Source organism: Megascapheus bottae, chromosome 14 (assembly GCF_031878675.1).
Source record: "Megascapheus bottae isolate mThoBot1 chromosome 14, mThoBot2.hap1, whole genome shotgun sequence".
NCBI classification, from domain to species: domain Eukaryota; kingdom Metazoa; phylum Chordata; class Mammalia; order Rodentia; family Geomyidae; genus Megascapheus; species Megascapheus bottae.
This window is the reverse complement of record NC_143522.1, coordinates 9,418,789-9,433,095: the sequence shown is the minus strand read 5'-3', so window position 1 is coordinate 9,433,095 and position 14,307 is coordinate 9,418,789. Positions and strand designations below refer to the sequence as shown.

Sequence of the window (14,307 nt, the reverse complement as noted above, 5' to 3'; positions counted from 1 at the left end):
GGAATAATAGATCTGTCTAGTGCTATCCAGGATAAGATACTGCTTTCAGGAATCTAGCTTCTGGTTATTTCCTGATGTGTTGGCAGCTACTAGGAAGTAATCTGCACAGCACTTAGTCGGTGCTTTCCCACAGAGCTGGGCCCTTGCCTTCTACTACCATAGTGCGTCAGACACACTCATACAGTGAGCCTCCACTCATATCCTCGTGCTCTGCAGCAGCCTTCCCTGACTCACAGCACCTCTTCACACGTAACCAGGCAGATTATATCTTAAGTGTACATTTCTGTCTTGTGCATCTGACACCACACCATCTCAGCCTAGGACTGCCACCATTTCTAGCTCCACAAACCTAAGTCTGAGTTGGAAGCAGTCCCTAGTCCAGTGGGAAGAGGGATTTAAGTGCCAGTGACAATTGTCTTCTTTCACTTGACCTCCCTCCCTGTAGATTGTTTATTATACTCAGGTATGTAATCTCCTGGGGAACAGAGACTCTGTATTCCTCACTTTTAGACTTCTGCTACCTGGCTCTGTTCCTAAATGAACAGGGAATGACAGACATTCCCTGTTATAGGCTGGTAAACTGTTTGAGAAAGGACAAGAAGATAAGTAATTAGGATTTGTGGGTCAATTTCTCTTGTAACTATTCAGCCATGCAGCTGTTATTAGAAAGCAGCTATTGTGTGTATCCACAGTATATTCCCATAAAAGCTCATTTACATACTCAGTGACCAGCTTGTGGGTCAGTATTTGTCTTATCTGTCAATTGTCAATATCTGCCTTGAGTTATTACATTATAGAAGTGACTCCTATCTGTCATTACTGTTAAACCATAAGGCCAGTTATTAGACCCACAAGGCCTAGACCTTCTAGTTCATTCACTGTTGAGTCTTTAGTACTTCCCAGCATGGTACCTAATAGTTGCTTGTTTGTTAATTTTCATTGTCTTGAGTGCATAGGGATACCACAGGGCCCGGGAGGAGCAGTGGTATGGATCTGACCTCAACTATGGTACTATCAAGTAATGCTCCTTCTCTCCTTGACCAGGAATGTTGAAAACCCCTAGTCCAAGCCGAGACCCAGGTGACTTTCCCCGTCTCCCTGACCCCAACGTAGTCTTTCCACCAACCCCAAGGCGTTGGAACACACAGCAAGACTCTACACTGGAAAGACCCAAGACTCTGGAGTTTCTGCCTCGGCCACGTCCTTCTGCCAACCGGCAACGGTTGGACCCTTGGTGGTTTGTGTCCCCCAGCCGTGCCCGCAGCGCCTCCCCAGCCAACAGCTCTAGCACAGAGACACCTAGCAACCTGGACTCCTGCTTTGCTAGCAGCAGCAGCACTGTGGAAGAACGGCCTGGACTTCCAGCCCTGCTCCCATTCCAGTCAGGGGCTCTTCCCTCCACTGAGCGGACGCTTCTGGACCTGGATGCAGAGGGGCAGAGTCAGGACAGCACTGTGCCCCTGTGCAGAGCTGAACTGAACACACACAAGCCCACCCCTTATGAGATCCAGCAGGAATTCTGGTCTTAGTGTGAAAAGGGTCACGGGTGGGCAAAAGGGAGGCCAGAGGAGATGGAGCTGGCTGGCACAGCCCGTTCTCAGAGTTGGGCCCCCTGGCATCCAGCCCTACTTCTTGCACTGATAATGCACTTTGAAGATAGAAGGGATGGAAACAGGGCCACTTCACAGGGTCTCCTGTCCTGCAGGGCCTTTCTACCCATGTCCACTGGAGGGGCTGTGGCCATTGGCTCTGGCTGTGGGAGGGAGGGAGGGAGGGTGCATGCATGTATGTCCTCCACTCTCCAGTCTTCCTTGCCTTTAGAGTGACTAGCAGAGTCACTCAGCCAAATCTTTTCTGCTGCTCATCCTCAGCCAGAGCTATCCTTGGGTCCCTTTGTTAGCCTTGAATTCCACCCTCTCACACACCAGTATTGGGTGTACTGTGATTGATTTGACTCCTTTTCCACTCTCCCCAACACTTATGAATTGGGAGTCTTGTTTGGTGTGAGATATGATCTGTCCCGTGTTCTAATCCTTTTTGTGCCAACTGGAAGACTGAAGGTGTATGTAGTGTGGGGCATAGGTGTTGACAAACAAGGCACTACCCACCTGCATTTGCAGGTGCCCTGCCTGTTTGAGCCCACATGTGGTATGGGGAACTGGCTCTGTGAGAATGGAGGGGAAGGGGAAAATGCAGCCAAGTTTCAGTGAAGAGAGTAAATGAGCCATCCTGCCTGCCTGCCTGCCTGCCTGCCTTCCTTCCTTCCTTCCTTCCTTCCTTCCTTCCTTCCTTCCTTCCTTCCTTCCTCTGACTTCCTTCCTTCCTCCTACTTCCTTCCTTCCTTCCTTCGAGTCAGGACATGGTTACACAAGGTACTGATCCAAACATGCTCGTCCTAGGACTAGCTTCTTGGGAAACTTAAATCACTGGTGTCAGTTCTGAAATCAGATATAGTTCCCATATTTATCTCTTCTTGTTGTATCTTTATGTATTATTCCCTCCCCTTGGCCTTCCCACCAATGTCTGTGATCAGTGGGTTTCAGTTCATGTTTTTGGATAGGGTCACCTCCACAGCAGAGCAGAACAGCACAGTGGAGTAGGTCCTGGACACTGGGAGTTGGAACTGAGGATTCCCTCTCTGCTGGACCATCTGTTTTGTGGTACCCTTGAAGTAAAATGGAGCCTAGTAGTACCTTCTGGAAATGGATGTTATAACAGGATGCAGTGTCAGTACTCAGCCACTGACGCACAATCGCTGTGAAGTCAAAAGCTCCTGTCACTGACTGAGGCTGCGTTTGTCTCTCTGCACAGGTGGCCACCATGCTAGGCTGTACACCCTGAGCTGGGTAAAAAGGAAAACAGAGGGTGATGCTGATATATCAAGCTTATTTCCCGCACTTGAATGTTGAACTTCATCTAATACTTTCTCATGTATTTTCTATACTGTCCACTTTTTCTGAGGCCTCTGTGTTATATGTGGACTGTGGTCTGTTATAGCTCGTTTGGGAATATAGTCCTCCCGTCATGCTCCTCTTCTCCCCCCCACCCCAAGACTCTCAGTGTTGTTTCATTGTCTTTGATCATAGAATATTCTGTTGCAGATGAGTCTGCAGGTTTCTTGTACTTGTTGCCTTGAGGCCTGATTGATAGATATAGAGGTAGAGCCGACACAAGTGATAAATTGGTCTTAATATTATTCTTAGCTTTATGAGCGTATTGTAAGACTGGCTCAAGAGTCTCGCCAGTTCTCAGATAGGGAAGTGCTCCTGGTAGTGTTGCCTGGGATTTCGTTACTTTATCTTCTCTCTCTCTTCTTGGTTCATTGAAATCAGAGAGTGATTTTTTTGCCCCCATATTTCTACTCTTCTCATAGTAGGGAAAAATCTGAATTCAATCAGAAGTTCCCGCCAACCCAGTAAGGACTCTTAACTTGATGAGAAGAAGGAACCAAATTGGGCCCTTGAGAACCCCTGTCCCTGAGACAGGAACACACTTGTTTGTCTGTAGACCCTTAAGTGATTCTCAAGTAGACTTCAGCTGACAACATTGTCTACATAACAGAGCTATGCTGGCTTTAGACTTCCCTGGCAAAAGGTAGGATTTTGTTCTTTGCTCAGTTTTTACTTTGCCATTTTGTTAGGGTGTAGCCATCCTTCTTGGTAATGTATAATGGCTATGGTGGAAAGTGAATGGCAGCTGCTTACCACTAGGTGAGAAGTCAAACTCATTTCTCACTCATCTACCCAGGGAAAGCTAGAGAAGACTGATTTTTTTGCTAAAGAGATTATTGTACCAAAGAAGCAAAAGCAGGATTGTTCTAAAGATACTTCTATGAGCATGCATAAAATAGAGTTACCATCTCTCTGTTCCTCCTAGCCTGTTGGGCCTTTATCAGCACACTCTGGTGCTGAAGATGGGATAAAGATCAAGAAAGTAGCCATTTGTTTTCTGTCCACACAGGCTCTGTGGTCATGGTCAAGAGCAGGCCCAGAACTGTGCACAAAGCTACTTGAGCAGCAGTTGCCAACATCCCTTTTCCCTTTACTTCCCTTTCCTCAGAGAAGGTCCTGCTTTAAGCAGGTGGTCACTACATGGAAGATGGTGATAGGAGCAGGTGTAGCTCTCTGCCCCTTCTCTGGATCCTTCAGCTCCTTACCAGTGTGTCTATACTTGTTTATTTTCTTTATGCCCTTGGAGGGCCAGGCTGCTGCTGGCAGCTGAGTAGATGCCTCACTTTCCTTACACTACTTCTAAGAGGCTTTGGTAGATTCTCTCAAATTGGCATCCTTTGGCATTGCTAGGGTCTACTAGTCATAACCATAACAGTAACTCACATGTGGACTATTTAGAATTAAGGGCTAACTTTTTCTCCTGACCTTTACAAAATGACATCATTTTCCTTCTGCATTTGATAACCTAGCTGGTTCAGGTGGGAAAATGATTACAGATGAGGATGCAAGTGGCTTGTTCAAGGGCTAGACTGATCACCTAGTCAGGCTGCTTGGCTGTTTCCCCATTTGGCTTTATTGTATGACCTTTAGCTCATCTCTTAGCCCTTCTCAGATTTCTTTCCTTTAAAAGCCATCCTCATGTTTCCTCTCACTTTAGCAATAGGAGTATGTATCCGAGAAGGTCAGTGAGGCTCTGTGGCTCCCTGCCAGCTCCAAGAGGAAGTTTCTTCCCTCTCTGCAGTTCCAGTGTGTTGAAGCTGACACTGTGATTCTCCCTGCTTTTGCCTCGGGCAATCTTGCCTTGTTTTATCCTTCAGCCTCTGGAAGAGGAGTGATTCGAAGCTATGGCTAGTAATAGCGCCAGGCAACGTAGTGAAGCACATGCCCTCTGACCATGTTCCTTAGCACCTCTCATGACAAGCATCCTTTCCTACTTAATTCCTCCACTTAATCTGGCAAGCCAGCCATCCTCACCATTTGTGTCTCATAACATAGGAAGAAATGAGAGGTGAGTTGCTGGCAGGATCAGAGTGACAGTTTGCTGTCATTCTACCATTATCAAGCTCTTTTTTGTTTTGTTTTGTTTTGTTTTCAGCAGAGATCAAGTATTGAAGGTTGGATGGCTTTGACTGGAACATGTCAGGGTTGAAATGTTCTTCCATTCAGCAGCCCTTTGTCACTTTGTGTTTATTTGAGTCTGTCCCTTTTGAGTCAAGTGTGTGAGGAAAGGGTCAATAGGTAGGAAAAGGACTCTGAAAGTACCTGGGGAAGGAAAAGCAGATACTATTGTTTGTATAATGCCTGTCTTACGCAGGAGGCTCAGCCAGATTGTGGGCCTAGGGTAGAGATGAGAGCAGCATTGTGGCCCTAGTGAATGAAGCACAAGGACCTGGTGATCTGAGCTTCCCACATAGTACTAGTAAATTTGAAAAACAACAGAAAAGCCCTCTCTCTCTCCCCAGCCTCAGAAGCAGTGCTTTCTTGCCCATCCGAAGCCCCTTCTAACATTAAAAATGTAAGCTCCTATAAAATATCTGATCCTAGCCAGGCGCAGTGGCATGCACCTGGAAATCCAGCTGTACCAGGAGATGGAGGCAGGAAGACCATTTGAGCCCAGGAGTTTGGGGACAGCCTGGTCAACAAAGCAAGACTCTGCTATCTCAGTTATCTGGTCCTGGAGCTTCTACTTCAGCACTGATAAGCCTCACTTTGCTAGGTCTCCCATGGAGAAAGTATATAAATGTATGTGAGGTTGTAGGTCAGAAGTCACATTTATTCTGTTTCATGTGTCTCAATTATCACTTGTCCTTCTTGTAGGTTGACCTGAGAATGAACTTAGGAAGAGGGTTAAGGTTGGGAACACATTCCCAGATGCCTTCCTTGCAAACAAATCAGTTTTTTCCTAGATCCTAATTAATGAAATTTTATGTGTCAAAGGAAAACTGAGGAGACCTCACTGCCTGGGTTCTCACCACTCAGCTGCTGGTGTTTGAAAACAGGAACTGGGGCTGGGAGTTTGGCCTAGTGGTTAAAGTGCTTGCCTAGCATGCACAAAGACCCGGGTTCAATTCCTTGGTACCACATACATACCAAAAAAAAAAGCCGGAAATGGTGCTGAGGCTCAAGTGGTAGAGCTCTAGCCTTGAGAAAGTCCAAGGACAGTGCTCAGGCCCTGAGCCAAAGCCCAGGACTGGCAAAAAAAAAAACAAAACAAAAAACAGGAGCTGGTTGCTGAACTCATGGTCAGTAAGACTAACAGGTGCCTAACAAGTCTTACGCAACCCTGACATCTGGTTGGACCTGCAGGTCAAATGAGTCTCATTAGCTTTTTCAGACTCTTAAATGTTTCCTGTCCATCTTGATGGACCTTCTCCATCCTTGGTCCATTTCCATGTGTTGTGAGCCATGAATTCACTTAGGTTACTTAGGAAACCCTTGTTGCTGTCTTTTCAGAATTTTCTGCCTGAGCTCCAGTTTGTAGAACTGGTTCTTCCTGATTTCTTCCTGCCTGTGGCTCTCTGCAGTCCCTGTGCTGAACCTGTTTTGGGCATTGAGCTGGAAAGAGAAGAGCCTAAAGCCCAGCTGGTTACCAGAGCTCAGAGATTTCCCACAACTGTTTCCCCGACTGTTTTTCCTACTGACTAGTCTGACCTGCTCTCCCATGGACTGATTGGCAGGCTTGGACATAGCAACCTGACTGTACAGCAGAATAACTTATTGGAGTAAAAATCTCATCCATTTAATGACAGAACTTTTCATTTCAGTTTGTTTTTGCCAGTCCTGGGCTTGAGCTCAGGGCCAGAGCCCTGTCCTTGGACTTTCTCAAGGCTAGAGCTCTACACTTGAGCCTCAGCACCACTGCTGGCTTTTTTCCATGTATGTGGTACCGAGGAATCGAACCTGGGTCTTCATGCATGCTAGGCAAGCACTTTTACCTCTAGGCCAAACTCCCGGCCCCATAACAGAACTTTTCTACTGGGACACTTGAGATGGGTATCTCAGGATGAGGTGTGCCGGCAAGCAAAGGCCTCGTAGCTTTGTTGCTGCTTGTCTTTCCCTCACTGAAGTCCAAGGTCAGGTTTCAGAAGTCACATGTTGCCCATATTTCTAAAATCCAGATACAGAGTTGACTTTGTTTTGATACTCTATCACGAATTTTTCATTAATTTAGATTTTTAAAGAATACTGTATTGAAATAAGTTGATTATGTGTGTTTATGATGCCCTCTTTCAATTTTACATCCAAGGTACGGGCTTTACTCTGCTCCCCTAGCCTAGGCCCTGCTTGCCCCTAAGTCCATGAACAGGCTTAGGCAGTGTTGTGAGGAAGGTATTATTTATTTTATTTTATTTTTTTGCCAGTCCTGAGGACTGAACTCAGGGCCTGAGCACTGTCCTTGGGCTTTCCTCAAAGTTAGTGCTCTACCACTTGGAGGTTTTATATTTTTATGTTTTGTTGTTACTGCCTTCCCCCTCTTTCTCAGTGAGGAATGTTATCTCTCTGGGAGATATTTATTTAAGAGTGCATGGGAGAGATCACCCAATTTCTAACTTCAGACTTGCAGTTTTTCTTGGGTATTCTCTGGCTGCCTTTTAGGCTTTCTGAAGCCCTGAAAGCCACTTTCTAGGTACATAATATATTCAGGAGAGAAGGGGAACAATTACTATGGAGAGGATCCTATAGATTCACATCTTTAACCTTGAACTTGGGGTCACATAGCTGTAGTCCTAGCACTTGGGAGGCTGAGGCAGAAGGACCACAAGTTTGAGGCTAAGCCTATTCAACATAAAGAAGCTGTCTCAAGGGCCAGGAGTTTAGCCTAGTGTTAGAGTGCTTGCCCAGCATGCACGAAGACCCAGGTTCTATTCCTCGGTACCACATACATTTGGGGTGGAGGTGGGGCCAGAAATGGTGCTATGACTCAAGTGGTAGAGCTCTAGCCTTGAGAAAGCCCAAGGACAGTGCTCAGGCCCTGAGTTCAAGACCCAGGACTGGTTAGAAAGAAACTGTCTCAAAATAATAAGAAAAGTACACTGATACATCTTCGAATAAGTTCAGTCATTCTCTTCCCCAAGTTCTTGGAAGAAACTGAGGAGAATGGAGGATTCTCCAATCTGCATTGAGTCTCACTAGCCCAAGGCCCGCACAGGGAGCCTTTTAAACACCTCCATGAGTATCATTTCCACTACTATTTCTACCCACAATACCCTTGTATTGTTTATTCTACCTCTAGATCCACAAGCCACACCCTTGCTGCTCTCTGCTTTTCTGCTTTTGGTGAAGCATGGCACCATCCTGACCTATATATGTGGACTCAATAAGTTATACGAAACAGTCATTAAGTCTTCCTTGTCAGAGGTTCTTTCCTGGAATTTATGTGCTTTTTTTTTTTTTTTTTTTTTTTTTTGGCTTCTTAGAGTAATCCAGGCACTTAGAATATTTGCCACTTCTAAGGATATGTAAACAGGCTCAGATAGTTGTATAATTTGATTGGAGTCACACAGCTGAGGAGTGATGATTTGCTTGGTTCTGAAGTTGACTTGTCCTCAGAGCACATTTCTAGATTAATTGGCCCAGCTTAGGCCCACCTACGCTTTGAGATCACTACTTAGGAGTTGTTTCTCTTGGATCTCCTGCTATCTGCCTATGTGACTGGAGTTGCCACCCCTCTAAAGTTGACAGCTGCGGTCTGCTTTCTCCACCATTCCCTCTACCTGGTTCTGCAGGGATTCGTGCTTCACAGAGCTGACCAGTTTCATTCAGTAGCTCCTTCTAGCCCCCTGCAGGCTCAAGGCCTGCCTGTTTTCAGCCCATAGTTATCCCATTACCATTCCTCAGTACAGCCTCCCCACACTCTTCTTAGTCTCAACCTTGGAAGTCTCTTTGTGGCTCATGTCTCCTTGGGAAATCATGCTTTGCTTCTGTGACATGGTTACATGCCCTCGGTATCCAGCTGTAGCAAACAAAGGAGGTGATGAGCTCCCTAACCCCTTCCCTTTGCATTCCTTCGTTCCTCATACTGCTTATGCCGCCACAACTGCAGTCTGAGACTGGTCTTTCAGAGGACTTTAAGGAAAAGAATTGGAGATGGGTTTTACTTAGTTCACAGAAAAGCTTTCTTTAGGATTTTTTCCTACCTTAGAGTCGTTGAGTGTAGCTAAAGTGAAAGTTCACATTCGTGTTTTGTTTCTTTCCTCTGTTAGTGTCCAGTTTTCCACTAGTCTGTGCCAATGTCTTCTCTGTATGTCTTGACCTTGTGTTCTCAGAGTCCCCTTTGCTTTGGGGATTTAAGTTATTGTATATTGTCGATGTTTAAAGATGGAAAGGTTCTGAAAGAAATCAGGTTCTTTCCTTTGACTTTTTCTTTGCCTTTTCCCCCCCTTTCTGTTGGAGGTACTGTAAATCATTAACTAGGGATGCCAAGCAGGCTTGGTTCAATGGCTAAACCTCTTATTGTATTACAGTGTAATGCTGATCTCAGCCTGGTCTCAACACCAGAATACACAGAGACTTGAATAAAACTTGGAAAGATTACTCCTGCTTGCTCATAGTCCTTTGTAAATTTGTTTTCCTCCCCTTTTCTTTTTCACTAAGCCAGATGTCCTTGTACCTGAGCTGTTCCTAGAGGATTTTCCTAGGGAAGAAAATACAAGGAGAGAGTTACTCCAGGAATGAGGTAGTGGGTGAGAACTCTGAGGGATTTGGGGAAGTTGTGCTGTTGACCATTGCCTCCCCGCAGGCAAGGTCATGGCATAGGCGGGGGAATTAAGCTTTTGAGAATCACTTTCCAGTATGTATTGTCTCCTAGTTCCTACCTATGTCCATGATGGCACTCCAGGTAAACCTACAGATGGGGTGAGGGGGACAAGCATAGATAGAGGTGTAGACAGATTTATCAGCCTTACATTGAGTATTCCTTATGGCTCTGATATCCTTTTTGATGTTGTAGTTCTAGGGTTTGAACTCAGAGGCACTCTACCACTGAGCCATGTTTCCAGCTCCAGCTCTGATTTGTTCACTGACACTTGTCAGTTGTGTGAATTTGGGTAGGCCAGTTACATTCCACAGCTGCTTCTGAGCGGAACAAGCCTGTCACAAAGCAGCCTTTATGCTCCCACTTTCCATGATTTTGTGTTGGAGAGAGATAAGGATAGAAGCGGAGCAAGGGTCTTGTTGAGGTCATTCTTTACCACTATGTTCCTGATTCAGTTACCTGTGGAGAAATGGCATCTGAGCCCCTATACTAAGACACCTTTGTGCTCTAATACTGTGATCTTCATTTCACTCCTGGCCTCTTGAGATCTCCTGTGACACCTGGGGAAGGGTGATTGCTTGCAAGGAGATGCTGGCTACTTGCCTGAGGACCTGCCGTTTTCAGTGCCAGCCACACGTTGGAGAGTCACAGTTCATCAGACCGAGCCCTCCCTCTCAAGACTGTGAACTGAGGAGAGTAGAACATGAGAAATACATTTAATATAAGCACTTGTCAGTGGCATAAGGGTTCCGGTGGGAGCACTGTGGACTGGTGTTAACCTCAGTGGGGAATTCATGGAGGATTTCAGTGCAGGGTCCCTAGGTATTCTCTAAAAGATGGAAAGATATAAAGGTACACATGATGGTATGGTTCTCCAACATGCCAAGCAACATACTTTTCTTTCTAAAAGTAAAATCTTAAAGGTGGGGGGGACTGCTAGGTTAGGATAAATAGGGGGGAGTCTGCCTACTCTGTGTGCTTGCTTGTCAGATTTTTTTTTTGGCTGATGGTGCACCCTCCTGTAGAAGTAAACTTTGCCTTATTGGGGGGAAAAAGTGAGGTGTTTTTTTTTTTTTGCCAGCCCTGGGGCTTGAACTCAGGACTGGGACACTGTCTTTGGGCTTTCTCAAGGCTAGTGCTCTATCATTTGAGCCACAGCACCACTTCCAGCTTTTTCTGTGTATATGGTACTGAAGAATCGACCTCAGGGTTTCATGCATGCTAAACAAGCACTTTAGCACTAGGCCATGCTCCTGGCCCCCAAAAAGTGAAGTCTTGTGATAACTCACTCTAGGTTCTTATCTTTTGTTTTACCCATCATATGAGATATGTTAACACTAAAGTTAAATTGTTAGGGAATATTTAAGAAAATGGATAACTGTTTATAGAAAGTCAAAAGACAGGATACAAAAAGCTTCAAAGACAAAAGCCAAGTGTGATGGGATATGCATATAATCCCAGCACTCAGGAGGCTTAGGTAAAAAGACCAAGTTGAAGGCAACTGGCACCATACAGGATATGCTATCCCCAAAACAAAACAAAAAACCTAAGCAGGTTAAAAAAAAATTATCTTTTAAAAGTGCACAGTTGCAAAAAAAAAAAAAAGCACAGTTGCTAGACATAAGGCAGACTAAAGGAAAGTCAAGTCAGATATCTTGGTGGAAAGTAATGATTTTAAAACTCTTGAAATTGCTGCAACTTTTAAACAATATAAGAATATAGGACTATAGGACCAGGCACAGGTGGCTCACAGCTGTGAACCTAGCTACTCAGAAGTCTGAGATCTGAGCATTGTGATTCAAAGCCAGCCTGGGTGTGAAAGTCTGTGAGACTCTTCTCTCCAATTAAACTGGCAGAAAACCAGAAGTGGCACTGTGGCTCTAGTGGTAGAGAGTGATAGCCTTGAGCTGAAGAGCTCAGGGACAATGCCCAGGCCCAGAGTTCAAGCGCCACCACTGACAAAAAATAAATAGGAATATAGGAAAGTTTTTATAGTCACCAAAAGAATGGCAAAATAGTTGGACCTGCTTTTCCAGGCCACTTACTTCCAAGCCAACCTCTGTCGTCAGCAATAAAGCAAATATCTGTAGAACTCTTAGTAGAGTTGGGCCCAAGGTGAGGGCCATCTTTCTTACCGTGAAGGATTTTCCCTTTACCCCTTTATTCACCAGTGGAGAAATGGTGCTGGAAGGATAAGTCACCTACAAACCGCAAGTATAATGTGAGCAGAGAGAGTTTTGAGAGGGGAGGTGCTATGTGGGTCTCCTAGAGGGCAGAGCTGGGTATGAATGTCAGGTCTTGTGTGGGCTTAAGACACACTAAGCACACACCCCTTTATAAAAGAACCTGGTCTGGCCTACCCTCACCACACCCTGTTTACCTGGCTGTGGAATGAGTTTCTTTCAAGGCCCAGGCTGGTGTCCTAATCCTCTGAGCCCTCCAGTCCCCACCCCATCTAGTCCAACCAGCTCAAGCTGGAAAACACGTTTTGACAGGAGACGGGGTGGCATGGGGGTTGGGTATCTGCTGTTTGGCCTGGCTCTTCCTCTCAACACAGATCACAGACTGCTGTCAATCAGGAGGCACTGGGCACTTCTTCATGATGAGGAAAGGGGAAGAGAGAGCTGAAGATCAGTCCTGGCAAAATACCCGAAGAGTCCTACATTGCCTGGTCCCCACCTACCTTCCCAAGGCCCCCATCACAAGTTGCCTGCTCCAGTTCTTCCCCAGCCCTAGACTGCATATGCTTCTGCTTTCTAGGTTTGGTTTTCCTAGAATGGTGGTCCTCTGTTTGAGACAGTACTATTTACTTATCATCATATATCTGCTACCTACCCAGCTATCTGAGTCACCAAATCATGTGGTAGAATTTTTAATGGAGAAGAGGTAAAGGAGACCTGGGCATGAGGAAGGATAGAAGGAACGAATAGAAAGCAGATTCTGAAGCAGGTATATCGGTACATGTCTGTAATCACAGCCCTTGAGAAGATGAAGCAGAAGGGTCTTGGGATAGAAGCCAGCCTGGTAAAACTCTGTGAGATGCTGTCTCAAAAGAGAAGAAAAAAGAAGAGGAGACAAAGAAGGCAGGGAGGAAGGGAGAGAGCGAGGGAGGAAGGCAGCATCTGTCCTTCACAAGATGACAACCTCTGTGGAATGCAGTGAAATGTACCATGTATCATAGGACTGACTCCTTCGAATGAAATGAAATTCTGAGGGTCATAGTTGGAGATAGCCAGTTAAACATACACTTCCCATATTGGTTTTTGGTTTTTTGTTTGTTTGCTTTGTATTGTATTAATGGATTTATCCAACCTGAAAAGAACTCAGCTTCCTCTGATAAATAATTATTTTGGTTTGGGAGGAAATGTACCTGGCAATTCTGAGTTTTTGAGGGGTCAGACAGGTGAATGGGTGAGGTAGTCTTAGGACACAGTAAGATGAACAGAGAACTGAGGAGTGGAGAGGCAATGCCCCACCTAAAAATATTTACTCGGAACTAAAAGCACAAGTCATCTTTTCGTTCTAAAGCCCCAAAGAGTGAAAGAGATGGAAATTCAGTCCTGCCTTTTGTGGAGTTTCCCATCAAGTGGAGAAAATCAAGATGAGATTCTATGAGAGGCTATAAATATCTGTATTTTCATATCTTTGCATCTATTTCTTTATCCTTATATGGAGAAGGAAAGGGTGGGAGGGAGAAGAACATGACATACAGGTGGAAAAGTGATGTCTAAGCTGAGACCCAAAAGACTTGAAAGATGACTAAGCTCAAAGTAGTCCCTGGGTGCCAATGATGGTGATTGTCTTGTATACCAGGAGAGACCCATACAAAGGGGATTTTTTAAAATCCTCTGCCAGCCTGCTTTTCTTGCATTTCTCAGGAACTTCATTCTGAAAGTCTTTTCTTTATCATTAACATTAGGGTCTGGCAATAACGGACAAAGAAAAACAATTTTCATAGAAAACAGAGCAGGTACTTCTAGCTAGATCCCATTTAGGTCATGTGGGCTGCCCTGGGGAAAGGAAATAGTGTGCCATTGAGGAGAGTCTATGAGGAATCAGAAGCAGGCACTGGGAAACAACAACATGTGCATGAGAGCTTTGGGAGACTGGTTTCAGACATTAGAAATCCTTTCCTTGGTTCCATCTTTTTGAGCCAAGGATACTAAAATTACCATATAACTGCCCCTCCCTCCTCACTCATACATTCAATTCATCTTGGGAGGTTTGTCTCCAGAGAGCAACAGTTTCACAAACTATTCGTTTCTGGAGCCTAGACAATTTTCCTGAGCACACTCAATAATCAGTTGCCTTTTCTCCTGTGTTAATAGTGCAGGTAAAACTCACACCATAGCATATGACATGCCACTCACCTGGTCAGACAGTGTATCATGTGTTCTTTCCCATTAGGTTTTCCACATTGTAGGGATGCCAACTCCACTGAAGAATGTTCTTGATATATAGGAGTTACACCGTAATATTATTAATTATATCTTGACTCATAAGAACAGTGCATATTTTTATGATTCTTTGTGATGAAATGTGAAAGTCATAACAAGTACTTGGGCCATGTAGCATTTTATCTGGAGAGAAAGATTATGGATT

The 14,307-nt window shown here is 45.0% G+C and overlaps 1 protein-coding gene across 2 annotated transcripts in view; it reads left to right on the top strand.

Moving 5' to 3' along the window:
* Map3k9 (mitogen-activated protein kinase kinase kinase 9) overlaps positions 1 to 6,729 on the top strand; it is a 57,701-nt gene extending 50,972 nt beyond the window's left edge. For both annotated transcript variants that reach the window (XM_090344397.1, XM_090344396.1), the window contains one exon: positions 1,045 to 6,729. In XM_090344397.1, coding sequence (XP_090200523.1) covers positions 1,045 to 1,529 — 485 coding nt within the window. In that variant the 3' untranslated portion in view covers positions 1,530 to 6,729. The remainder of the gene's footprint in view (positions 1 to 1,044) is intronic.
* The last annotated feature ends 7,578 nt before the right edge of the window (positions 6,730 to 14,307 follow it).